Source organism: Pseudopipra pipra, chromosome 6, assembly GCF_036250125.1.
Source record: "Pseudopipra pipra isolate bDixPip1 chromosome 6, bDixPip1.hap1, whole genome shotgun sequence".
In the NCBI taxonomy this organism is placed as follows: Eukaryota; Metazoa; Chordata; class Aves; order Passeriformes; family Pipridae; genus Pseudopipra; species Pseudopipra pipra.
In genome coordinates this window covers 54,313,854-54,339,921 of record NC_087554.1, presented here as the reverse complement: position 1 = coordinate 54,339,921, position 26,068 = coordinate 54,313,854, and the positions used below count along the sequence as shown (strand labels likewise).

The following is a 26,068-nucleotide window of genomic DNA, read 5'->3' as shown; positions in this document are numbered from 1 at the left end:
TGATGAATTCTTTCTTTTCAGTAAATTGTAATCCTCTCTGAATATGCATGAATAATTTTTTCCTTAGCTTGCTTAACACAGGTCAAGAATTTCTAGTTTTGATTTCCCCTTTAAAAAAAGGAAAAGGAAAACCTCCTCTAGTGCACAAATTGACTGCCAAAGGTTTCTCTCTCCTGCATGCAATGATAAAATATGACCACAATTAGAGAACTGCTGCCCATCAAGCATTACAGCACCCTTATCTTCAGGAACTCTGGCAAGTGACTTCAAATCGCTTCATTCTTGAAGACTAAAATCAGAAAGTTTGGGGAGTGCTGTCCTTACTTCAGCTGGACTGAAAGGAAATTTGCTTCCAGGGCGAGTTCTTGGCTTGCAATACAATGAATGTAACTCAAGTCAATGTAATTGTTTGCCTTGAGTCCAAACCTCACCTAAAGCACAACTGATGTTTTTCTCTACTCTTTTTCCCCTAGACTTTTTAGGGCAGCTGATACACAAGCTTTGACCGTGCACAAAAGACTAAGATTATTAAGAAATACATAAGGGCGAGTACCTCCGTATTTGTGCCAAATTCCAAAGGCAAGTTTAAGACAGGTAGTATTTAAGTGGAAGAATTGTCAGCCCATTTAGAGAAAGTAATTTGTAGCACTGAGCTTGTTAGCTAGAAACAAATGTTTAACTTAAGCTGATTACTTGGGTTTATTCCGTCTGCCTAAACACAGATCTTTATTTGGTCTGATGCCTTTCCCCCTCCCCCCAAATCCCTGACATACATGAGTTAGAATTTAGAAGCTCTGATACCCCATAATCCCTTCAGTAGACTTTTGTCAGAGTTACCGTTACTTAAAGGGTCAGCTCCGCCTTTATTTTTAAATATCACCATCCTGGTTTTGCTGTCTGCCTTTGGCTTAAAGAGTTTGCAGATGAAGTTGTGGCAGAGACAGAAAGTGTGCTTTTGCCTTTTCAGGGCTTCAGTCTACATTTCGAGCAAATTTAGATGATATCTGGGAAAATCCTAAGCTTGTTTTTGACACAAAATAAAAAATTAAGATCTGATTAAAAATTCTGGCAAACTAAAACTTTGTTTATATACCAGCTATGTGAAAAAACTCAACGTATTCACTCCTGAGGGTTTGCTGTATCGACAAGGTGAGATGGAACTTAGTACTACATCAGAAACTTTCAAATACAGGTTTTTCTCAAAAAAACCCGTGCTACAGTAGCAAAGAAAAATTATAAATTATTTTCTGCTGTGCATTCAACCTTGAAAGCATGAACTCTCCTTCCATAGGAGAGTTCACTTTTTCCACCAGTTTAGGTCTGGAGTTCATCAATGTAGGCTTTGTAAGGAGTTCCTTTAGGAAATATGGCAAGAAATATCAAGTGAGGCAAGTAATTTTTATAAAAGAATGAGCTGAAATAGTATTTGGCCACGGTTTGGGTTTTTTTCTCTGATTATTTGGATTTTCTATTTTAATTTTATTCCTTAAGATGTTCTCAGAAAAAAACCTGAACCTTGTTTATTTATTTTAAAAGCATTCTCTTAGGAAAGTCCAGGGGAAAAAAACAAACAACAAAACAAAATGGATCTCCCCTTGGAGATTTACCAAAATGAAATTCTTCTGGAGTAGCCAAATTGACTTCCTGTTCTACTCCTACACTGCACTCAGTTTTCTGGGCACCTAAGGAAAGCGGTGGAAACCCTGTGTTCCAGTCTGTTAAATTTATTGGATCAAACACTGAGGTGTAGACTCTCACTCGCCCATTGAAGCGTATTTCAAACTTCTGTTGCTTCCTCAACAGTCTGAGAAACAGAAGGCATTTAAGTCTTCCCTGAAACATTTCTACTCGCCTGCTTTAGAAGGAAGAGTGAGGAAAAGCACGGCTGTGCAGTGAAGAGAGACCCAGTCGTGCTTCTGCTGTTAAAGATCTAACAAGAACAGCAGTGCCTGGTTTTTTGTTGCTCTGACAATTTGTAGGAAAACCCCACAAGGTTTGAGGGCTGCTCTCCTATCATTTTGGTATTCTGTTCCTGAAGTGGGTCAATATTTAATTAAAGCATTGTTCTGGCAGAGCACAGAGCATTCTGCATTTAACTTCCTAAGTATTTGTTCCTTTTAGAACCTGGTGGAGGAGGAGGTTGGTTAAAAATAACATGAAAAGGATTCTTTGAGCTCAAGTATTAGGAATGGAATGTTATCTACAGAATGTAAGTTTTCAAATTACATTACCAATGTCAGCAAACTGCTGTACTTTTTTTAGATTTAAATTTTACTTCTTTTTTGGTCAGCTCTGGAAATTATTCTCCTCCTGTATTCAGCAACTTCCACCTCAGGTTTTACTGAGATTGTGCAGATTGTGCAATCATATGAGATACTTGGTTTTGATGCAGTTTCTGTAACTGTTGAGTATTTTTATGTAACTATAAGCTAGCTAAAAGCTAAACCAACTTTTTATCTGATTCGAAAGCAAGTAAAATTTAGTCATAGTTTGGTTCAAGCTATTGATCTGAACTTTAATCAGAAGTCTTAAGAGGGACTGATATTGCAGCCAGTGGCTTAAAAGCACAGTGAAGGCATGTAGTTCATCATACTTCAGAAATTTTGCACACAGATCATCAGTAACAATTTAATAGAATGTTAGTTTCCTTTTGCTATAAAAGGTAAGAGTTAAAGGGCAACATCCTTATCTTCCTTGGAAAGAATCGTTATTCCAGCTTGATACCATTGATTTTAAAACTCCTGAGATCTAAAAATTTGCATTAATTAATTTGCAATACTTAATATTGGTGATGTGTTCCAGAACAGTTTTGTTATTTAGAAAACAAGAGTTTGTGCAAGTCATACTCAGCTGGGGGGTTAAAAATCTTCTGCCTGCCAAGTGTTTATGGAGGACAGGTTTGGCAAATAACTTTTTTAGGTTTTTTATAAATTATAGAAGTTAGTCTGCTCATAATTGGGAAGTGATCAGCGGTTTTTTCCATAACCAAACACTGGGGTTTGGTGCTGCTGTTCAAAAACCCAGCCATGAGCAGGAGGCAAAGGGTGTGTTGTGAGAGAGGCACCATGAAAAACACACTGGGGAGCAGATCACATCCAGGTGTTAGGCATCAGTTTGAGATTACTGCTCTAAGTTCAAACTATTTATTTCTAATCAGTTAAGATGCACCTCAAACAATGCAGTAAAATATAGGTTAACAAAAAGATTTTGTAAAGATACAAGTCATCTAGAATAAAAGTTACGCCCATTATGCTCTCATTACGCTCCTTTTGTTGTGGTTTGTTGGTTGGTTGTTTTTTTCAGAAGAGGCCTCTCAGCACTTTTAAGGTTCTTTTGTGACTGGATTAGATCCTGTTCCTTGTTCTGCCTTTCAGATTCTGGGCAACTTTGAGCACACCCGAATGAGGGGAAGCTCATGAGACTCAAGTTCTCTATGAGTCCTTTTGACCTCTACTGCTTAAAAGCACTTGTCTATCTTATGTTTATCTTCATGTTTTGAAGAAGGTATTATTTTCACATACTGTACTGAGGATCAATGTGACATTTACTAGCAGGTTCTTTAAAATGTGAAAATATTCACAGGGTAAATGTGGTGGTGCATACGGTGGGAGTCATTTTTTTGTATGTATTCAAATTTGACTATCCAAGTTAAATATTGTGCACCTGCATCACGTACCTTTGTTCAATTTATTCTGTTTGTTCATAGTGAACTTTCAGAATCTCAAGAGCAAGAATGGAAAAATATCCCACCCTGGCAAGAACTCTTGTAAAATAAGGCTACAGCACTTAAACAAGGCTCTGCAGGGAAACCTGCACTGCTGCTACTCGTCCTAGGTGTGCCAGAGGAAGAGCAGATTTCTCTTACTAGGACTGAACAAATACATAAGCTGAGTTTTAGTGGAGGAAGTGCTCTGCACCAGTAGAGTGAGAACATCGAAACAAAGGGAGAATTAAACAGCAGAACACAGTGGTACAGGTAACTGCTCTTTCTCATTTTATTAAAACCCATGTGGATGGATGCTGCTCTCCTCCAGTTCCAAGCAGAAAATGTGCTCCTGACCAGGGTGTCTCCCAGGTGCAGTGAGGGTACATAAAACTACCGTGACTGGATGAGTTTTCCTGCTCTGTTACATGTTCCAGTTAATCATCTCTCTACTTTGTCCTGCTTTTATGTTAGCACCTTATACTGATGGAGAACTTCAACCATAAGGCAATCCTGTATTTGTTTGAATAACTACCACAGGTTTATATATATATTAAATATATAAGATATATAAACTAGCATAGGTTTATACATATGTATATATAAAAGAAAGGTGTGATACTACACTTAGGAAATGGAATTAAGGACTGCAAGTCTATAGGCAACACAGTGTAACAGCAGCCTCAGACTTCTTACCTTTGGAACTCTTGAGCAGAAGGTGCCATGAACTTATCCAGTCTTTTTTCCGTAGAGGAAAATGGTGAGTTGCTTAGTGCTAATATATCTGGAGCTGAGCATAGTGTGCAGCAGTAAAAATGATGGTCTGAAAATAGGTAACTTACTGGATCCAAGGGAGCTTGCTCTCCACTGTTGTTAATTCCTTACAAAAAAACAGAGGACAAATCCTACTACCCACATTTGACAGATTGTTTCCACTCTAAGAGCTCTCTTACCTAGCAGGAGGTCAAAGCTCAGATTAGCAGAACTATGTTCCTGATAGAGATGTATTAATTGTGTTGGTAGCTTCCTGTAACCTTTTTCTAGAAGCCTCAAACCACAGATGCTGAAATTTAAGTATTTCAACTAAAAAAAAAAATTCCCTCAAATTGTGTTTGCACAGTTTGGTACCTTCCTGATTTCAAAAGTGTTATTGCCAGTTTCCTTTCATAATTAATATATCAGGTAGGTGATTATTCATATGCCAGGAAAAATACAAAGTCAGAATTCTTGGTAAGTTTTAACCTGAAGAGAAGAGGCTACCACAGTGACATCTTGTATGTTATCACATACCCTGTATCTGGGGCGGTCAGGCTGTTATCATGAAAATGGCAATGTCACATTTTTGCTGTGAAAATTGCAAATCTGAAGTAAGTGAAGGACCATGTTGGAATTTTTTTTCATTTCTTTTACACTTTCAGGTGGATCTTACACAGTGTGGCACATACAGTGCTTCAAGGATATTTATTTCATAACAATTTCTTTGCTGTTAAACCCCTGGAGACAATTTACACTTCTCTGGCAGTTGGATGAATAAGCAAACCTGAATTTTCCCACCTGCTTTATAGTTACAATACATCAAACTTTAAACTGCAAATTGGCAAGTATTGTTCCTACCCTCATTCTCTCAGCTAAAATTCCATATTGAGATTATTTGTGTTCCACTCACTGTTAATTATTTTTTTTAATGTAGTAGGAAAAAGTTTATTAAGAGCTGTATCTACAGTAGAACTCTTAAGTTCTTTCCCGGTAAGTTATTAGTATCCTATTTATTCCTATAAGATTTTTTTTCCCTATGGTACAGAGTGTGGCACAAGCAGTTCAAAATTCTAGATGATTGCCCAAATAGTAAAGAAGAAAAGAAAACACACACAATATTCCTTGTGTGCTGCTGAACTAGGATTTGTGGCAGGGACAACATGGATACGAGTAGCTGCTGTTGTTACCCTGATGTTGGATACTGCAGTTCTTTCCATACTGGTTTTGTATTTTTCCAGCTGAAGGAAAAAAGTCTTTTAAAGTTACTGCATATTTTGTCAACTCTTTCATTTTGCCTCAGACCGTATGAAGCGCATACATAAAAGAAGTCTACAGAGAGATAACTACACTAGTTTTCAGTGTCAAGGTTTATCTGTATTTTAACAGTTAAACCCACTATGTTAATAAAACAAGACTTCTGAACAATAATCCTGCTCAGTTTCAGTATTTTCCCCATCCCTTGTATTTTAGAAGAACACAAATAGATAAGCATTGTAAAGTACAGCTCCATCTTGAATAAAGTAGGCAACTAATTCCCAGCTTATAAACATATCTAGCAGTTCCCTACATGGCTGCATAGCAAGATTAAGACTTAGTTACAAGGAGATACTGCAGCTGCTTCTCCCAAAATTTTCGTTAATTTCTGGAGGAAAAAATCACTTCTCATGCCAGAAAATGTCTAAATTTTACATGTAATTAAAAAATTTCTACCAGGCTTTATCGTTGGAGAGCAGGAAGGGCAGTAACATGTGCCTCAGATACAGCTCGTACACCCTCAGGCAAGTTCACGGTCCCAGGCGAGCAGCCTCCATTCCACTCTGCCTGCAGGATTCCAAAATCCCAACTGGGATCATTGCTACATAGGATAAAGGGAAGAATGTGACGGATACTTCTATTTTCCAAGGCTTGACATGGAGCAGCATCTCTGGGGGGAAACAGGAGTTAATCTTTGCAAGAACTACTGAAAACAATTTAAGTGTTGTGTGTTGTGTTGCTGACTGGTTAAAAATGAGGAGTGTTCAGACAAACAGCGTTTAACCTCTGCAATTCCATGGATCTGTCTGACCCTGTCACACTTATCAGTTTAAGAGCGTTGAATTATAAATGAGATGCCTGATGTAAAACAAAAGAGTCTCAGAATACTCCAGTATGTTGACCCAGTTTCTGACTGCCAAGTCAGAAAGAGTGTACAGCTACTACTCTGGGATCTTCCACTTCCCAACTCCAAACACACGAAACTACAGGATTACCTCGTGAAGCTCTGCCTGTGAGACTTGTGCTGCACTATGTATTTAAACTTCATTATGTGTTTGGAGATAAGCTGTTAGGAATGAGAACAGAACAATTGTATTTCACTTTCCTAAGTGAAATTCAACTCTATTAAATAAGAAGTAATACTCTAGGTGAGATATTTTTGAAAGGAATTTGTTCTACAAAGTTTAGATAGTATTTCTGTACCAAACATTTAATTCAACAAAGGATTGGTTACATCAAAAGTGATCGAATTTGAACAGAAAGTAAACAAAAATGCATATTCAAGATAGTTTAATATGTATTTTCTGAATTAGAAATATCACTTTCTTAAATGAATGAGAATCTCTAGTGTAATGATCCGTTACTCCCCTCCCCCATCACTGAATTACATTATTTATACATATAATACAGAGCCGATTGCCGTTGAAAACAACAATATTAAAATAAATGTTTAATAGATACAAAGGATCTTTTCTCCACAACATAGTTTTTCTGGTGTCTGAACACCAATTTTAAAGTAATTCTCTATTAGCATTAAACTATTTAAGTGCAAAACAATTTTGTTTTAAAAAAATCTATGATTGCAGCATCCATCTTCCTGAATAACATTTTGAAGCCAGAAAGTAATGACTTTCATTTTCCATGAGTGCATTCCAGGCTGTCTTCTAGCCATCTCTGGTTAAAAAAATCAGTGCAAAATAAACAATGGTGAAGTACTAGTTTAACCATTGAACTTACTTGAATTTAAGAAACATATCTTATTTTACACTATATATATATATATATCTTTTATTTATATATTTATATAGAGAGATTAAATTACACTGGACTTGAAAAGTATAAAGAAAACCAAATATGTTACTACTTTTTCCTGCAGCACCAAAGGAAGCTTTTTGCTTTTTCTCCAATGCAAACTCTTCCTTGGGTGAGCAGCCTACCAGGATCAGCTGTAGTGAGAACCCATTGCATTTGTCCTTTGCAAGTCACTATGTGATTCACATAATTCCATGTTTACACTCTGCCACATTAAAATTTGTGATGCTCTTTGCCTGAAGAACAGCTCCTGGTTCCACTGTCATTACTTCTTGTCCTGCGTTCAGAGATTTGCTAGCAGTAGTGTGATGGCTATACTACAGTTCCACTTGGAGAATTGGCCTGGTTTTGGGATGACAATAAACCCTGCAAACAAAGCAGTTTACATTAATCCAGCAAGAGAACCTGACATGAATTTTATAAAGTTCTTAACCTGAACCTACAATGAGTACAATTTATTTTTACCACCACTTGCTTACTCCAGACATCAGCACCTTCTTCTACACAGGCTCTAAGCCACCACGGTCTCAGCCAAGCAGCACACAAAGAGCTCTCAGTCGGGAACAAAACGTGTGCGTTTAGGACACGGAAAGGATCTGATCCCAGCATTTGGTTTAATCTACCTTGCACTTTTGAGTCATTGTGAACTGTGAAACTTTAAAAATCATACACCAAAAAAGTGATCAGCATTTTATTAGGGCAGTGACAAACAAACCTATTCCACTATCAACAAGTTTGACACCTGACCGGACAGGGAAACGCTCCATCTCTTTTATGTGATCGAGTATTACGAGCTTTGAATAGAAAAATACATAATCTAACCAAATATTTGTTTTGGTGATTTTAAAAGAGAATGGAACACTGACAAGAGCTCAGTAAAAGTTTCCCATGACAATTCAAGCTCACATTCAGGAAAGCTTTTTACCAGCTGCTTTACCCACCCTGCCATTCAAATCAAGAGAGACCTGTTCCACTTCAGACACAGCCCCGCGACTGCGCGGCCCCCTCGCTACGCAGGGGCTACTGCTCTGGATTAAGGCAACTACACCTATGGATAGACCTGTGGATACCAATGGACAGACCACATTTCAGATTTGTGCACAGTAGCCCCTTTTTAATCATTCATGTAGAAGTAACTGTTTATCAGACTTATTTAGGAAAAGCTTAATATCAAAATACAATTTAGCATTCTTTCAAGGTCATTATTTAGTTCTAACGAGTGCCAGCAGGCTGAGGAGCACTGGCAGCTGGAAGCACACCAGAGACTATCCCCATGCAACTCCTCACCATGTAGGCATAAATGCACTTTCAGCAACTCCCCTAAGCAGCTCCCATCTTAGGTCCTTACCTCAAAATGAGGATCCCGGGACTCAGATCCATCAAACTAGACAAGCTCAGGCAGCAATTAGCATTCAAGTTAGAATTATGTCCCATCTTCAGAATCTACAGGAGCTCTTTCATGCTTGGATGCAAGAAATGAGAGGCCATGACTGATGGAAGAGGTTGAAAGAGGGCCAGACTGGCTGGATTCAAGTCATCAAGTTTCTACTAAAACCAAAGCCCTTCCTTTTAAAAAACCATCTGATCTACCAGTTCAGACACGTTATGAACCTGGATAGTTTGCTGGATTTATAGCAGACTCTGGATCTGTGTACATGTGCATACATTCCATATTTATAATAAACATGTATTTCTAATAAAGGATGTGGCACTTAATTTAGTGCCCTCCATAGATCTCACCTGAAGGAACTTGGACACTCACTTTTATTTGTACTCAGGTTTATGCAGGGGTTTTGTGATTCTCAAACTGCTGAGGTAGACTGAAGTGGGTTGTTTTTTGCACTTGACATTCAGGCTGTGCAAAGATACTGCATATTTAATGAGAACAAGAAGCTTCTTAGTTATTAGTTAAGGACTAGATGGTGAAAGAAGGCAGAACTTTAGAGCAAACAAGCCACTGAAGCACTTATGAAATTTTTTACCAAGGAAGTTTTGTTGGAAAGTGATGAGGATGAATCAGAACTCTCTAGTTCATTACTGAAGCATTCTTCACAAGTCTATTAAATCCAGCAGCAACTGGAAGGTCTTTCTTGCCAGAAGATTACATCCACTAAACAACTTTCAAGTACCCTGGAAAAAGACGTCCAAAGGTATTATTTTCAGTCTTTAATAAATCAGCAATCCAAACCATTCATATGCAAATATGTGCTTTATAAGCACACAGGAAGCACTAGGGATGGCATGATATCAAGTCTTTTTCAACAGGCTCATAACCACACTAGAGAGAGGGAGAAATAACCACTATCCTAGTATTGGATTTATGCTGTAACACAACTAGTTTTTGGGAAACAAAAGGAAGAGTCATTCATTTTCCTAGAATTCCTCTAGAAACTGGCAGCACATACTGAATTCAATACAGTGCCTTATTCTCCATAACTACCAGCCACCCTGGAATTCAAATTCCAAATGCAGGAACATGGAGTCAGTCCTGGTTTCATCTCCCAGGCCACGAATGCTCCCTGCTTTAAAGAGCAGCAGTGCAGATGGCTTTGAGTGAGTCCTAGGAACTCCCACTATTTCAGTCCTTGCTCTGAATTAATTCTGCAACTCTGAGCAGGCAAGCCAGAGGAACACTGCTGTGGAAATGATCTCAAGATTAATATCCTCCTGCTCCTGCTGATGGACAAAAACTTTGCAAGTCCTGCCTTAAAATTTGGGACCAGACTACAATGGCCATTCAGAACTTCACTCCCACTGGAGAGACCAGAAAGTCTATGAGCATTTCCAAGTACTTCATTTCAAAAGACATATGTTCATATAAGAAAAGCAAGAATATGAATTTGGTTTTTAGGCACAGAAGTTTCACCAAAATGGTGAAAGCTCTTCATGTATCCTGAGAAACAACAAAGATTGTACAGAATTTTGCCATTATACCAGAGCCAAGCAAGGCTATGAAAGAAGTTATGTCAGGTGTAACAGGAAACTTTAAAAACAATGTTAGAAAAGCAAGTGAGGGCTCAAATAAAATTATTCTTTTGCTACAAAAGTTCCCCTATAAGAGTCTGGTCTGTAATACAAAGGGTATGGGACTAGAACAGTTGTAATTGTGTTCTCTGGAATAATACGATGGGTAAGGTTATGAAAAAATATAAAAAGCTCCTGCCTGTAACTAAAGAATAAAGCCACAAGAGCACAGTGCCTGCTGTGATGGAACCACCCAGTCTGGTCAACGAGGTGGGAAAAGATGGAACAGAAGCTGCAGCAACTTACTGGGGCAACAGCCAAGCTGCCCCATTGAACAGCTGTGACAGGAACATGGAAGAGCAGAGCCATGGCAGCCACAGCTCTGCCGGGCAGTGCAGCAGCTTCAGGCTCTGGGACAAACATAGCCCACTGAGAAAGCAGCACAGATAAATTAAGAGACTGCTCAAAAAGGTTTTGGAAATAAATGTAGTGTTGTAGTAATAGTCTGTCAGCCTGTGGATCTAGCAGGGGGTGGGAAATGGAAGAGTTATGAGATACAAGGCAGGAATTTGATAAAACAATGTTCATCTCAACCTCGAAGGGTCCTCCAAGTGGGCGCTACCCCATGTGCCATCTTAATGGACACTGCGGATGACAAATGACAGATGCAGCTTTCAGAGGATGGTGTCAATTTTCCTCAGTCAATTAGCGCTGAGTACTGAACAGAGGCTGTGTCAGCAGTAGCTGCTGGGGCTATCCATGTTTGTCCATACATTCTCTGACTTCCTGAAACACACAGGACTTTGCATACCTGGTAAAAACACGCTTGTGTGGGTAGGAATGAAAAGCCCCAACAAACAGGATCGGGAGGGTCATTTGCACCCGAGGTTCAGGGCACTCAGAGCTGTGGTCTGAGGACCTGCAGCAAAGACAAACCCTCCTCCCCATTCAGGAGACTACATGGGTAGGTATTTTTTTAAAAATTCCACATACACTCCAGATGAAAGTCTGGCTTTTTTTCGAAAGACATGAAACATAAGGTTTCACAGCAGAAACTAATTCTATGAAAGATCAGTGTGTAATTGCTGCATTAAAAACAAAAACCCAGGAAGATACTATGATACTTCTAAGTAGGAAAAAAGTCAACAGTAACTCCTGAGTTAATATTTTCTTCATTTAAATTAGAAGAGATTTAATTGGAGCCAAAGGTGCGATCATAAACGGCCAGTTTGGACACAGGAGCGGGATACAGGAAGTGCATGTGCTCCCTGCTCCTTCACGAGGCTCTCGGCACACGCTCCCTCTGCCCTGGACAGGAGCAGGGAAACACTTCAGGGAAACAGCTCCCCTGGCTCTCAGGAATGTGCTGGATGTCAAACTGCTCCTCTTTCTACTTTCTGTTTTGAAATTGAAAGGTAGTAAAAACGAAGGGTTCAATGCAACAAACAATCCAATGTAAAAAAAAAAGTCTCATAGAACACTTCACTAATGCAATTAAACCAATTAAAATATGGCTGAATTAACAAATGCCCATACAAAAATGGGCACTGACTTGTTAAACCATTTCTATTGCCAGTATTTGAAATAATGGGAATTTATTATTTGAAAAATATTCCATGGGTAGTTTATTCTTCTTTTGTTTAGCAAAGTAATCTTGACTGAGACCTTTGCTTGACAAAAGAGCCCACATCCATTACAGTATTTGAGCAATAATATGCCAAAAACAGAATGAGATTTCTCACATTTGTGTAAAATTCTGTAGTCAAATCAGCTGAACTGGTTTTAAGTTTTGCACGAACAAATTCTCCAACAGTTTCTTGTTAAATAAATGCTGATTCATTTGAATAAGTCTCTGAACTGTATATACTCACTAAATCAGATGTTAATCTCTAATGGAGATAAAACTGCTTAACTGAGAATGCTCAGGAAAGCACATGATGAACATTCACATAACATGCTAGAAATAGTTTGTATGGGATTTATGTATCAGCAAAGTTGATACCCTTCTTTACGCAGTTTGTGCGTTCACTAAAAGGAATTTTAAATTTATTGTTTGTCTTCCATTTGCCTTTTGTCCTTTGCTCTAACAGCATTACAGAAAAGTATAAATGCTTAAACCATTTGACACCCGACCTTATAAAAGCCTGTAGTGGCTTCGAGGTTTCACTTGCAACTCCTCTTCTGTGTACATAAAAGAGGTTTTTTCCTAACAGACCTGTATCACCATTTTATTCATTGTCAACAAAAAGCAAAGTCAAGGCTGGTAGAAAACAAGCAGACTAACTAAAAATCTGTCCAGTGGTATTAGGCAAGATGACATCAAGAATAATGTATGGTTGGTGAACGGAAGATAGGCACGTCCAAGAGGAAAACAAAAAGGTTAAGATGCAACTACTTGTGCGCTGGGAAAGGCAAAAAAAGGCTTTTGCCAGCAGAGATCTGACCTGCCCAGAACAACAGGACCTTAAGCTTCACTTAGGTAGTAGAGGCTCACATGCTCAGGAACAGTTTCTCTAGTTTCCTCAAGCTACAAAAGTCAGTAAGGTGTAAAATTTTCAGATTAGAAAATAACAAAATTGAGATAAACCAGGGAAAACCTCAGGGAAAAACATATGGCTTAAGGCAACCCCATCTGGGTTTAGCTGTAAAGTGAATGTGGTCTCAGCAGAAGAAAAGAGGCAAATGAATTTGATAAGGTTGACCAGCAGCTACCTAAAATCCAGCTTAAAAACCCAGAAAATAACATGATCATACAAGTTATTTCCTTGAGAAGTTTGTGCAACACTATTAAAGACAAGCAAGATGACGCCTTCATGTTCCAAGACATCTTTTTGCCAAATCTTCTCTGACCACAAACCCTGTGGAAGGTGGTTTTGTTTCAGGCTCACACTGACTTCAGAGAAACTGGTTTGACCAAGCAGTTCTTGCATCATTTGATGTAACTGGATGTTCCCAGAAGCTTTCAAGCAGATTTCATTTTGTTCCTATACTGGCACCTGTTCTTAAATATACATTTATGTTCTATGTTTAGATCATCACAGTGGTCAATCAATACCTTCTGAAGTACCACAGAGCTCTCAAGTTCACCTAAGAAAGATGATTCCCTCAGCTTTAGTCTACAGAGTATTTTTACATAAGAGACAAACAACACTCCTCCCTGTCAGTCTGGGCCCAAAGTAACTCACTTTTACACTGGAAACCCTGAAAAATTCCTTTGAAACACTTTAGTAAATATCATTTGTGTGGCTCTTTCACCGGTTAACACAGAACCACTGCTGCAAGGGTGACACAATCCCTAGTCCCTCAGGTGGAAGGAGAATATCTTAAGTCTTCGCCGAAATTGACTCCAAGAAATTTTGCAGCCAAAGCTTTATACTAGTTTACTTCTGTTCGCTTGAATCAGCTCTATGAGCCACATCCTCGGGGCTGTAAATTCAGCATGCATTAGGTAAACACCAAGATCTAAAGCTGGAATCAAGAACAAAGCCTGCATCAGAGTCCTTAGAGGAAAGAGCTCCTGTAGAGTCCTAGAAGGAATGACAACTCTGCCCCAGCTCCTGCCTGAGAGGCAGAGAGAATCTGAACACGTGCGTGTCTGTGTTCTACTGAATCTGAGTTTAAACAAGTTCGAAAAGTGGTTTGGTAAGTATTCTGTTACATGTTACTCTAGTCCTAAAAAAATAGCTATCATAAGACATGACCTTATCAGCAAGATTTAAACATTAAAACATCTGCATCGTCTTGAGATGAAGTGAAACATTGACTCAGAGCAGTTACAGATGCCAACAACTTCTGACTTTAAAATATGGCAAGTTAACAGTTTCATTGTGGCCATTTGCTCAGCACGGTGTGACAGCATAAGACCACCTAAGGACTGCAAGATAAATTAAAACTCAAATGTGGAAAGGACTATTGAAAGTTATCTACATTTACAGTTCAATCACACATTTTTATTTAACATCAGTATACAGAGGACAACCCCAGCAAGTTATTTTGTAATGTCAAGTATTTAGTAAAGTTCTTCAGCTGTAACAGTGACAATAGAACAGCTAAAAATAAGCAGTATGAAACAAACATGATCTTCTTAAAATTATAAATATACCAACAATACTTCTTAAAGCTTAATTATTGCAACAGTTAAATTAACAATAGTTCATGTTAGAAAGGCTCTATGAAATTTATTCAAGTTGTCAGAAATTAGATGGAAGTGTAAAAAGGAAATACATATGAATTTTACTTTTGATTTTCACTAAAGGTAGTCAATACAATTTTGTACAGTATCACCTAACATGTCAATCTTTAACAAACTCCAGTATACAGAATCATAAAATGCAGAAAAAATAGTTTAATCTTTACATGTAAATTGACAGTAAATTAACTGACACAAATTTTATTATTGTAACATAAGCAGGCCAGCATTTTAAATATTAATTTAGTAGCTTTATGTTGTTAAAGGGGCAGACATATACAGTCATTCCAAGTACATACTCAAATTTTAAGAGGTGATAATTCAGAACATGGGTTTTCTAGAAAGTGTTTAGTAAAAGTCATGTTATTTCCTAGTCCAGACATCCTATCATAAAGCCTTTACAGGGTTATGATCTCTCCTGGCTTTACTGGAGCCACTATTCACACCTCCTCACTCACACACACACACATACCTCGCTATAAATATCACACCAGTGTACTAGGCTTTAATTCACCCTGATAATGGGGGTAGGCCATGTGCAACTTTGCTATTATGCACATTACAGAAAGCTTCAAATTTTAGCATGGTAACCTGATGTCGTATAGCTGTGTTTCAGTTTTACTATAATCATCCCTGAAGTTTATACAGATACCGTATCACGTTGAAAGAAATCTATTTGATAGTACTTAAATACCAGCAATTGAACTTCAATTGTAATGATGAAATGCTCCTTTCCATTGAGGAAGAATTAGTATGTATAGCTGCTCATCTCACTCAAATAATGTTTAAGTACTTTCACTAAAACAGAAGTCATACTAAAACATGATACTGTACTACAATTGTAGTTAACTAGAAAATTCAAGGATGTTATAATTTAAGTCTAAGTTTTCCTGTACAATAAGTCAAATAAATAAATTCCATGTGCATTTGTTTTACAAAGTGGTAGCATGTTTCTCTTGCTAGGTTATACACTGCCATTTCTCCTGGGGGTGCTTCTGGCCAATCTTACCTCGAGCTTTCTCACACAGGGAACTCATCAGCAACTTTCATTCACGTAAAATGGAGCCGCTGCAAAGACGGTGAACAGTCAGTTCTAAAGTCAAACACAGGAATCACACAGGTGGTGCCTCTGACCACTAAATTCAGAAAAAAGCTGTTTTGCATATCCAGGTACCACTTTGATTTTTTGGGAGTTTTGTTGGGGTTTTTTAATTGCTTCTGCAGATCCTGTAATTCAGTCTGAAGTAGCTATAAAGAGAGCCCATAAAGTTTACCTTGGTTCCTTTAAAATACTTTTGCTATGTTTTCAGATTAATCCAAGAGTTCTGTAATCCCATTTAGGTTTCCTATCAGGGCCTGGGAAAGGCAGGGGTGAGAGATGACAGCTCATTGTCACCACGCTGAGAAGAAAAGTTCATACGCTTGTTAAGGCAACCTATTTTTCTCACCACCTGAACCTTATTCCACAGAAACAGGCTAACAAAAAATAAGATTAAAAAATTGAAACTAGTGAACCCTGAGGCTCATCCAACTTGCTTCTAATTGAATTTTGCCATTCACTTCGCCTCACTGACTGGGATTCCACACAGCAGTTCTGGAAGTGCAGTGCAAGAACGGTACATCCTGTGAGGAAGCTCAAGGTATGATTTTGGACACACAGAAGCAGTAATTTGGAAAGTTTAGAAACAAACTGCCAGGACACTGTCAGCACTGTACAGCCTATCAACTATCATAAGGATCATGGCTGAAGAGACACTTCTGGATTTATTTTCCACTCAGGGCAGCGCCAGGCCAACCAGAAAAATAAACAGAACTTGTCATACACTGTCCAATTATCCAACATGTCTTTTGATGGATATTGGAAATGAGAGGGAAAGGTAGGTTCAATGGGAATTACATTAGACACCGCAAGCCTCCTTCACTTTTCCATCCAATTCTTTCTTTAGGCTGGCAGTGGCATCAATTTATTGAAGGCCTTTTGAAGGCAATGATGGAAACAGCAGCAAGATTCAGAGGCTTTCTCTCTATAGAGCTGGCAGACAAATAAGTGATGGAGTTTTAAGATCATTTGGGGACCCATATTTCAAAGGAAGACTAGAAATAGCAACTTTAAACCTCAGAGTAATGGGACAGCCTACGATAAAGCAGCTGGTGAAACAGAAATGATGGTATATAACCCAGTAAGAAAGACATCACCATGAGTGTTTCATACTTTGACAATTCTCATTAAATAAAATTAAGTGCTTTCCTATAAACAAAAAGGATGCTCATAACGTCCTTCTGGCACAAGTATTTTCTTATCAAAGCCCTGTAAACATGCCCTCAAAATTTAGTTTTTACCAGCAGAGTGAGCTCACTAGAAATGCAAGTGAAATCAGAAAAACAAATTAATTTGAAAATTTCTAAGTAAATACATCCTAAACAATATGGCATTTACATCAGTGTGCAATATATTAATTTTGAAAGTGATAACTTCAGCATGAAAATTACTTACCTGTAATTAAAGTTTTCCATATTGGCCAATACATAAATCCTGATTTTTGGTACTGCATACTTTATCTCTGAAATATTTGAAATGTCATATTCCAAATCAAAGTCAATACACAAAAATATTTAAGTTATACTCAGTCTAACAAAACCCACCTCAGCCACTGAAAATAAATGTAACAATGTAGTGTTTAGTAGTATACAAAGGAATTTTAGAACCAAAAGAAAATATAGCTCACAATAGCAATCTGAGGCACTGCTGTAAGCATCTAAAGTTAATTCATAAGATGTGAAGTGCACTGAGTCACAAAAGTATAACTGCTTTAGTATTTTCATTTAGGACAAATGTTTTAAACAGTTTAGTATTCTGAGGGGATGCTCTTTTTTTTTTCCCCTTCATTAATGCTGGATCTCTAGTTCTGAGACAAAAAAATACTTTTAGGTAACACCCTCCTCCCTTCTCCCCAGAGAAGGGTTTACAACTTTTAGTTTTAGATTCAACCTTTAAATATGCATTAAGATGCAGAGCAGACACAGCTCTCTATGCATACACCTATGTTGTGACAAATTTGATAACATCTCAAAGAAACCTACATTATACAAACAGTTCTAAGAAAAATTGAGTTTTACTTGGAAGTTTATAGCAATGAAGATGTGGTATCTAAATATATACAGTACCTCCACTTCAGAAGTCAGATTTATGAACCAAGTGGTTAAAAACTAACGAACAACAGATTTTCATTTAGGTTGCCCAACATGGCAATATTCAGGTATTACCAGATAATCTCTTTTACTTCACGTGATAATCTACATCCCCTTTCAGAAATTTTCACCAAAATAATGGTCCTTTTTGCCAGACCAACTCTGGTAATGTTTTCATAGCTGTATTCCTTTGAACTGTTGCTGGCAGACAGAGCTACTGTAGCACAAAGTACTTTTTAACAAAAGAATCACCACATTTAGCTTCATTAAAAATTTAGCTCGCTATACATTGGACAGAAGGAAAAATAAAGTTTTATAGGTGTTCAAGTGCATTAACAAGAAGAGTTAGAACTAGTAATAGATTTTAATGTAGGTTCAATTGATGGAACAGGTGCCATCAAAAGCACGAGCTTGTCGATGATCAAATTGCCTAAAACCTGACAGGAACAAAACACTGAAACTACTCAGAGAAAGCCTGCAGGATTTTATCTAACTTAAATACATAAATCAATACCTGGCTAAAATTAGAGTTTCTTGATAATACTGATTCACAATTTCAAGAACATAAGCTACAGTCAGTACAGGGCTCACAAATCTGTGCATAAAATGCCTGATGTTTGAATAAGAAGTGGTTTCACATTAATGGCAGGCCACCACAGAAAAGTATGAAGGAATAAAACACTTTGGCTTTAATTTTTTCAGAGGCTCACATTTCTCATTAGACTTAAAAGCAGCAGCTTTTCGTAAGCTACTCTCATTGGGAGTGCTGTATTTTGTAGAAAAAGTTAGAAGGATTATAATTATTTTAGTGTTTGACAGGTTTTACTTCAATTTTTACATAAACAGCTTTCACCATATTGTGGTTATGCTTAAGTATAAGAACACTGATCAATAGTTTAGATGCACAGTATTTATTTCTTCTGCTGGAAGGCAACTATACTTAATAATTGTATCCAAGACACTTCAAATCATTCAGAAATATGGCATGCAGTATCCAAAAGTATGGCTCTGAGGATATTTTTTTTTACATTAAGCATAAAGAAATTTTATATTCAACATTCATTTATATTTCAAGAAAACTATCTATTCAGAGTTCTAGTTCTTTGATGCAGCATTAAGGATTAAAACTTACCACTTTACCAGGCCTTGCCCATGTGCAAATAAATCCCTCCTGACAAGCAGTGACTATACAGTCTTCAAGAAAAATTAACACAGTCAGTCTTTCATGTGCTATCTTTTTACAGATAAGAGGCTCTAACAAGGGAACATCTTCCATTCGGGGACAGAGAGGTGTTCCCAAAGTTTTAGCTGGGTCCGTTTTGGTTTTAGTAACTAGGTTCAGTTTGTCACTGCTCTTGCTAGATATATGTCCCATGCTATGGTTTCTCTTGTGATCTTTTTCATGGTGTCTTTCCTTCCGATCATGTAGCGATAAGGTTGCAAATTTACTAACGCCAGAAGCAATGGCACCATCCATGACACTGCTTTTACTGCCAGCATTTGAGACTGCAGAGTGTGGAAGGCTGTTTGATCGTGGAAGAGGAGGGGGTACAGAGTTTCCAGGTGTTGTGATACTGTTTCCATTACTTCCCGGGTTAGTTCCACCACTTCCTGCAGGTGGACTTGTGGCATTCATGACATTTGTATGTGTCCTTGCTCTTGAGAGAGGTTGGTGGGGGAAGAGGATATCTTCTGTAAGATCCCACAAACAGAGCTGTGTGTCCTGGCCTACTGAACCAAATCTATATGTAACACTTACTGGACGACTGTCTGTAGAGTTCCTTTTGGATAATCTAGATTGCGTGCTATTGGCTCGGTCTCTGCCAAAATGGAGGTCTTGGAAATCCTCATCACTTCCGCTAAATTCCATCGGGTCACTCTCTTCTACACTAGTGGTATATGGATCGAACGCAACGACACTGACCCACGATTTGTGTCCGTGGCCTCTCGCTATGACTCGACAGTCCACGAAAGACCAAACTGTCACCAAGTCATCCTCTCCGCCTGTCACTATGTACTTCCCATCGGGACTCCAACACACACACAGCAGTCCTCCAAAGTAGCTTTTCATTGTACCATGCAATTCCACCGAATCAAAGTTAAACACGCGAAGAAAACCATCCTGGCTCACGCACGCCAAGAACTTCCCATCAGGGGAAAAGGCAAATTCATTCAGGGCACCCTCACCTACTGTCCATTTAAGCAGAGGGTTTCTTGTGGATTTACTCTTGCAAGTGTGCACTGCAAAACTCTCTCCTTGTTTAAGTAGCTGGTAGTGCGGGGCTGTGGTACCACAAGTGTGCTCCACGTTATACAAGTACATATTGCCACTGGAATGAGCTACTAGGAAAAGGCTTTCCGAACCCGGTACCCATTTTACACAGGTTACTCTGGACTTGTCTATTAGTCTCTGTGAAAAACAAAGAAGATACACATCAGAAAGTCTGAAAATTAAAGTTTTCATGATTAACTGTAAATCTGAGCTCTCTGGGGGATGAGGAACAATTACTTAAAGGAACTCAACTTTCTAGACAGGAACTATGTTACTGTATTTGCAAAAACTTATCAGGCAGTAAAGAGATTATTTTCAGACAAAGTACTTTCAAAGGTTGTTATTATGGTCCAGTCACATTCCACAAAGATCATACTTCAATCAAGTCAATCTGTTGCTATGAATCTGAGGGTAGTGCTCTCAGGTTTACTTTTCCCTGTGTAGGTTGAAGAACATGAAAATGAAACAAGAAAACACCGAACAAGCTAAAAGGGAGAAAGGCAGTTACTCATCTGTGTTATAGAGCAAACAGTTTACAAATCAACAACAGTAAATTCAGGCTCTGTTTTTATCTGAAATCACAAAAAAAATCCAACCTCTGAAATAGAGGCTTTAGGAGCCTCCAGCAGCTTTTACTGATTCAGGGAGCAAAGGCTACACACAAAGTGACCTTGTTATCATGTGGCTGGAAAGTCAGTAGGTAAACACATGTGGTTTGGTGAATTCAGAAGGTACCACATACTCTTCACCTTGGAATCCCCACCCTCCAATTTCTTTTCTTTCAAGAGCCAAGGACCCGCCAATACTGTTACGACCTGATTAAGCAGTTTCTTTTAAAGCAAAACATTTTTATAGAGTCTATCATTGCAAAAGAATGAACAAACATTAAACGAATGCTCCTGGTCATGATGTCTTCAATGCCCTAAAAGGTAAAGTTTGACTCCTTGAGTTTGCTACTGCAGTTCTGTTGGACTTCTAAAACTTACCAATTTGACCACGGCACCACTCAGCTGCAACTTGCAGACAAGTAATTCTTTACAAGCACATTCAAGATTTGTACTTAGCATACTGGTTATAAGCTGAAAGAAGAGCTGAGCTACACAAAAGGCAAGAAGGAAAATACGAAGAGCCGAAGGGATACCAGAACAAGTTACAAAAGCCTTACACACAAAGAAGAAAAAAGATTCCCCCAAAAAAACTTACTATGCTGTTTGTCATACAGAAAAAATCCAAACTAATGGATCCTACATTGACTGTTACATTTCTGGGCCTGTAACTGTCACTGGAAAGCAGCACCTGGCCATTTTAGATTATACTTTTCCTGCTGTCAAGCCTCAGTGTAAAACCAGTGAGTCTTTCTCCTGTAATTCCTCATTGGTTAAATTTGCCATGCTGTATTTGAGAGCTGAGAGATGTAACTAAATCTGGCAAATTTCCTTCAAATGTGGCAGCTTTAAAGTAATATATTCTGCGATTCTGTTGTGATATTTTAAACAGTTTTTCAAGTGTTCACTGATATATCATTCAGGTCTCAATTATGATGATATCAGAAATGAGACAGGTACGCACCTGCACACATCAGGAGAACACAGACAGGGAACATCAGCTCTCTGGCTTGCTAAAGGCAACAGTCTTCTCATCACTAATATGGCAGCAAAAGCAAAGTTTCTTGCTCTCCTCTACTGAAGTGGCTCAATCTGACATACAACCTCTACTTGGGAGAGCAGCAGCTCAGCTTTTATACCAGAAATGGCATTTGACATCCATAATCACGTTGGGCTACATGATCCTAAATACTGCACAGAAGACCTGCAAACCTGATCTTTACTGCAAGGAGGCTGTGAAAAACAGACAACTGCAATTTGCAATGAGAAAAGATCAGCTCAAGGAGACAAGATGCAGAGAGACTTTAAGTCGATGTGCAGCAAGTGACTACAACTCATCCCCTTCTCAACCAACAGAGCTTTAAATTCAGCAGGAAGATAAAAACTCTGAAGTTATAACTTTTAGCAGTTTAATTTTGTCACAGTTGGAAGGAGTACCATTGTTGATACAGACTGATTTAGGCAGGCAGTCACAAGCTGCACAGTATCACTCACCTCAGCCTTTCAAGTCCCTACTGTCTTCTACATCAATAGAATTTAAAAAAAAAAAAAAAAGAGGAAGAGTAACAAGTTAAAATGCAATAGCTTTAATGTAGTCTATGTTTAACATAACCTTCTGTGTCATAACAGGTTGAGTTATTTCACATATCACACATGGTTAAGTGCTATCACAGGTGATAGTCCAAACAGAGCTTTGGGCTTCCTGAATCACCAAATTATTAACAGGACAGGTGGTGAATTCTATTACCTCTAGCACTAGCTGTTGAACGATGTAAACACTCATTTAGACCACCTTATGAAGAAATGTTTATTCTCAAACACTACCTAAACTCTAAATATATTCAAAACCCAACAGGCACCTTCATCTTGAAGCAAATGAACTGGATCAAACATCAGTGCTCACTAATGTTTCTCTGAAATGGCTTTTAGATACAAGCCAGAACTTAAAACATGTCCAGGGCAAACTTCAGTACTGTAACTGACAGATTAAAAATATATAAAAGTTTTATGAGAGTTAGTTATAACTGCAGATAAGGTCAGTATAGGAAACAAGAATTTGTCATGTAACTGCAGCCTGTGTGCATAGTTTTTTGGTAGCACTGAGCAAATCCTTATGTTAGCCTGGTAGAAAATATATCACCTCATTTAAATTTCCACCTGTCAAAGGACATATTCCCACCACAGTGAAGTAACCTGGCTATAGCACAGATGAAAGGCAACTACAGTTCAGCTACAAGAGTTTGGGAGCTATTCTGTGATATGAAACTAGCTGTTCAAAGTATTTCTGCTCCCATTTGTAATACTTACACTATTATCACACAAGAACAAATCAGGTTGTATTTTTGGGGGGAGGGATGTTAGAACAATGTGCTAAAATTAACATTTCAACTACTTATACAGAAATTTCTAACCAACAGAGTACTCCATGCAACATTAAGAGATTCTCCAGCACTGTTTCCAACTCAACACAAGCAGAGAGACAGAGCAGTTGGGACAAGGCCAGGTAACAAGAAAAACACCCCTCTTCTGATCTACATGTAGCTACTTTTAGAAAGCTGAGGAGAAATTAGTTCTAATTATAAAACATCCCCATTGAGAACAATATTTCAATGTACTCTGCACAAAGAAGAAGCAAGGCAACACATCTGAGATGGGAAAGGTATATTTGCTCAGCTTCAAAGCTGAGCGATGTTTAACTTCATCTGCAAAGTTCTGATCCAGATCTGAAATTTCTAAAAGGAAAAGAAAAACAAACAAAAATCCCACAAACAAAACAAACCTACAAACCCCTCCACAGCGCTGGATTAAAACACAAAAGGAGCAAAAGACCACCCCCTTAAAAGAAAATCCCCTCCCCCAGACCACACAAATTCCTGTAGCTTATCTCGTGCAGAAAACATTGTCAAAAGTTGTCCCAGTTACCAGATTTCTTTCCTTGTTGGCATCTGGACACTTACTCTTCTAAGAATGCCAATACTACAAGATAAGCAGAGCCAGTGGTCCTGTAACTTGGCATTAGTGTGCCACATAGTACTCCTTCTATCTTTCCTTATTGCATAGCAGCAGAAAAAGCAGATGGAGAGTTTCCTTCAGGAACATCACATGGCCAAGACCTCATAACCCTTCAGCTTTTTCAATGTAGCACTCAGTTTGATATCCCACTCTTCTCCAAGCAAGCCTTTAGGAATACTCAACACAGGCAGTTTCCACTGTAACGTCCTGACCATAAAAATTGGTATTTTTAACTTATTTAACATTTTGACCATAATGCATTAGTTAAGTAGGGGTTTAAATGCTTTTTTTCTTCATTGGCAACCAGAAGCCTCAGAAACAACTGACTGTAGAGCACACACAGCAACATATAGATTTGTAGACCTTATTTCCATCAGTAAAGTGTCATCAACTAGTTACAGTACTACTCAAATCAGAAAGTCCTTATTTAATCTTAAACCCCATAAGATGCCTTCATGAACAGCATTTTTGTGTAGGTATTCCAAGCCAATGGAACAGCTGAAAAACAAAGGCTGCAACTGAACAAGAAGCTACATGGGCAAAGGGAGCCAGCTACAGAACTCTGAAAATCTAGGAACTTCAATATCACAGACACACTGCATGCAACAATGTTAAGATTTCTACTTACTTCCTCATTAAATAATTTGCTAGTTTCTTTTTTAATAGGGTCTATAAGCTGGACCTGGCCTGCGGAGAAGCCCACTAGAAGAGACACACTTTCTGCTGTGGCTGTTAAGTGATTGAAGTCATGGCATGTAGGCTGTGTTCCTTTGTATATCCTTTTGTCTATTGGTTTACTCAAGTCCGCAGCCTGCAAAGAGAGCAAACAGAATTAAGACAGTTTATCACAATGTGTGCACATAACCAGATCTATTTGAAAATAATATTTATACTGAGCAACAACTTACGCAGCCACGAAACCCTACTTTAAAAAGCAGCTGTTATTTATCGAAGACATCTGAGATCCTTGTCAAAAGGTTTATCTCTATATTATGCAAGTTGTGTTTTTCAATTTTGCTACAAACTATACCTGCCCTTGCCTTTGCAACTACAGCACGAGATAAACCAGTGACAACCACTCAGCATTACAAAGGCTCCTGTGAATCCTCAAGATCCCAAAAGTCTGCTCCTGCCAGAAGAGGCATTCCATCCAAGAAACAAGATGTCTTCTATTTTTCTAGTAGCAGCTTTCTTGAGTACAACCAATTCTGCATTAAAAATAGCATATTCTCAATCACACAATTCTTGAACTGCATGTCTATCCTTTAATAACAGGCAAACATGCGACATTGTGCTCCACAGTTACAAAAATATCAACCAGATCCTAGGAGAGCATTTTCTAGGAACAGTGATTCAAGATGCTGATACTGCGATTATAAAATACATTTTACACCACTGAGCTTCAACGTAATTGTGTGCCTGACACTGAAAAGAGAATTCAAATATAGCTCTGACAAAATAAGTGCTAACAAAACTGAGGAACTTCAATATAAACAAATGAAGATCTAGCACTAAAGTGTCAGAAGAATCAAAAGGAACAGAAAAGCAATTTAAAATGCTCTCTCAGTTGTGTCACCCATGTTTATCCCCATATCTCTTCTGAACAGACAACTAAATCTTTCATCATCCAGAGATTAAACCCCACACATTTAATATGCAAGATCATACATCAGGTTCAACCTTGTTTTTTTAACCTCCCTATTTATGAGGTTCAGAGTCTGTAATTAGAAAGTTGCAGATACTCAACAATATTACAGGCCTCAGATGTAGCTGTGATTTGGGGCTTAGATTCTAATTTTGATATATACTTTTTCAGTATTTTTAGTCAGAGGAAATCAGGCCAGAAATAAAAGATAGAGCAGACAAGCCTCACATAAAGAAAATTGCTCAGTGTATTAAACCTTTGAGGACGAGGTCTAAAGAGCAGCAGATCCTTGGTATGCAGAGAGAAACTAGACCTGTCAGTAGGGAAAAATCCTACCTAGCTACTGAGGTGAGCCATTTCCAAGGCAAATTTTAACTACAGGATATGCATGATAAGCACATATACACAACAGTGTTAAAGTTGCACTTATGTTTTATAGCATATATTATAAACCAGTTTAATCAGGTGTATGGCCTCCTGTTTGAAAACTCCAAAATGAGATGATGTATTACAACTTCTAAAGTCAGCAGATTAAAAAGTTACTCTCCAGAGCCCAGAGATCCATTATAAGCTAAAAAAGTACATTACCAACACCTCTTCAAGGAGAAATTAAATAGAATACTAGTTCAACTGGGAGATCCCTGGATAATGCGCATGTCAGTAGAAG

The 26,068-nt window shown here is 38.2% G+C and overlaps 1 protein-coding gene across 12 annotated transcripts in view; it reads right to left on the bottom strand.

Moving 5' to 3' along the window:
- Window positions 1-6,902: 6,902 nt before the first annotated feature.
- WDR20 (WD repeat domain 20) overlaps window positions 6,903-26,068 on the bottom strand; it is a 45,786-nt gene continuing 26,620 nt past the window's right edge. The window contains exons 2-5 of one of the 12 annotated variants that reach the window (XR_010431502.1): window positions 24,385-24,567; window positions 17,173-20,277; window positions 15,688-15,746; window positions 6,903-9,655 (exon numbers count right to left, since the gene is read on the bottom strand). Coding sequence is in view for 7 of the 12 variants with exons in the window: in XM_064659197.1 (XP_064515267.1) it covers window positions 7,838-7,891; window positions 19,000-20,277; window positions 24,385-24,567 (1,515 nt within the window). In the remaining 5 variants the exon portion in view is untranslated. Of the gene's footprint in view, window positions 20,278-24,384; window positions 24,568-26,068 lie in introns of all 12 variants that reach the window. The other 11 variants (XR_010431505.1, XM_064659199.1, XM_064659200.1 and 8 more) reach the window with 11 other exon arrangements.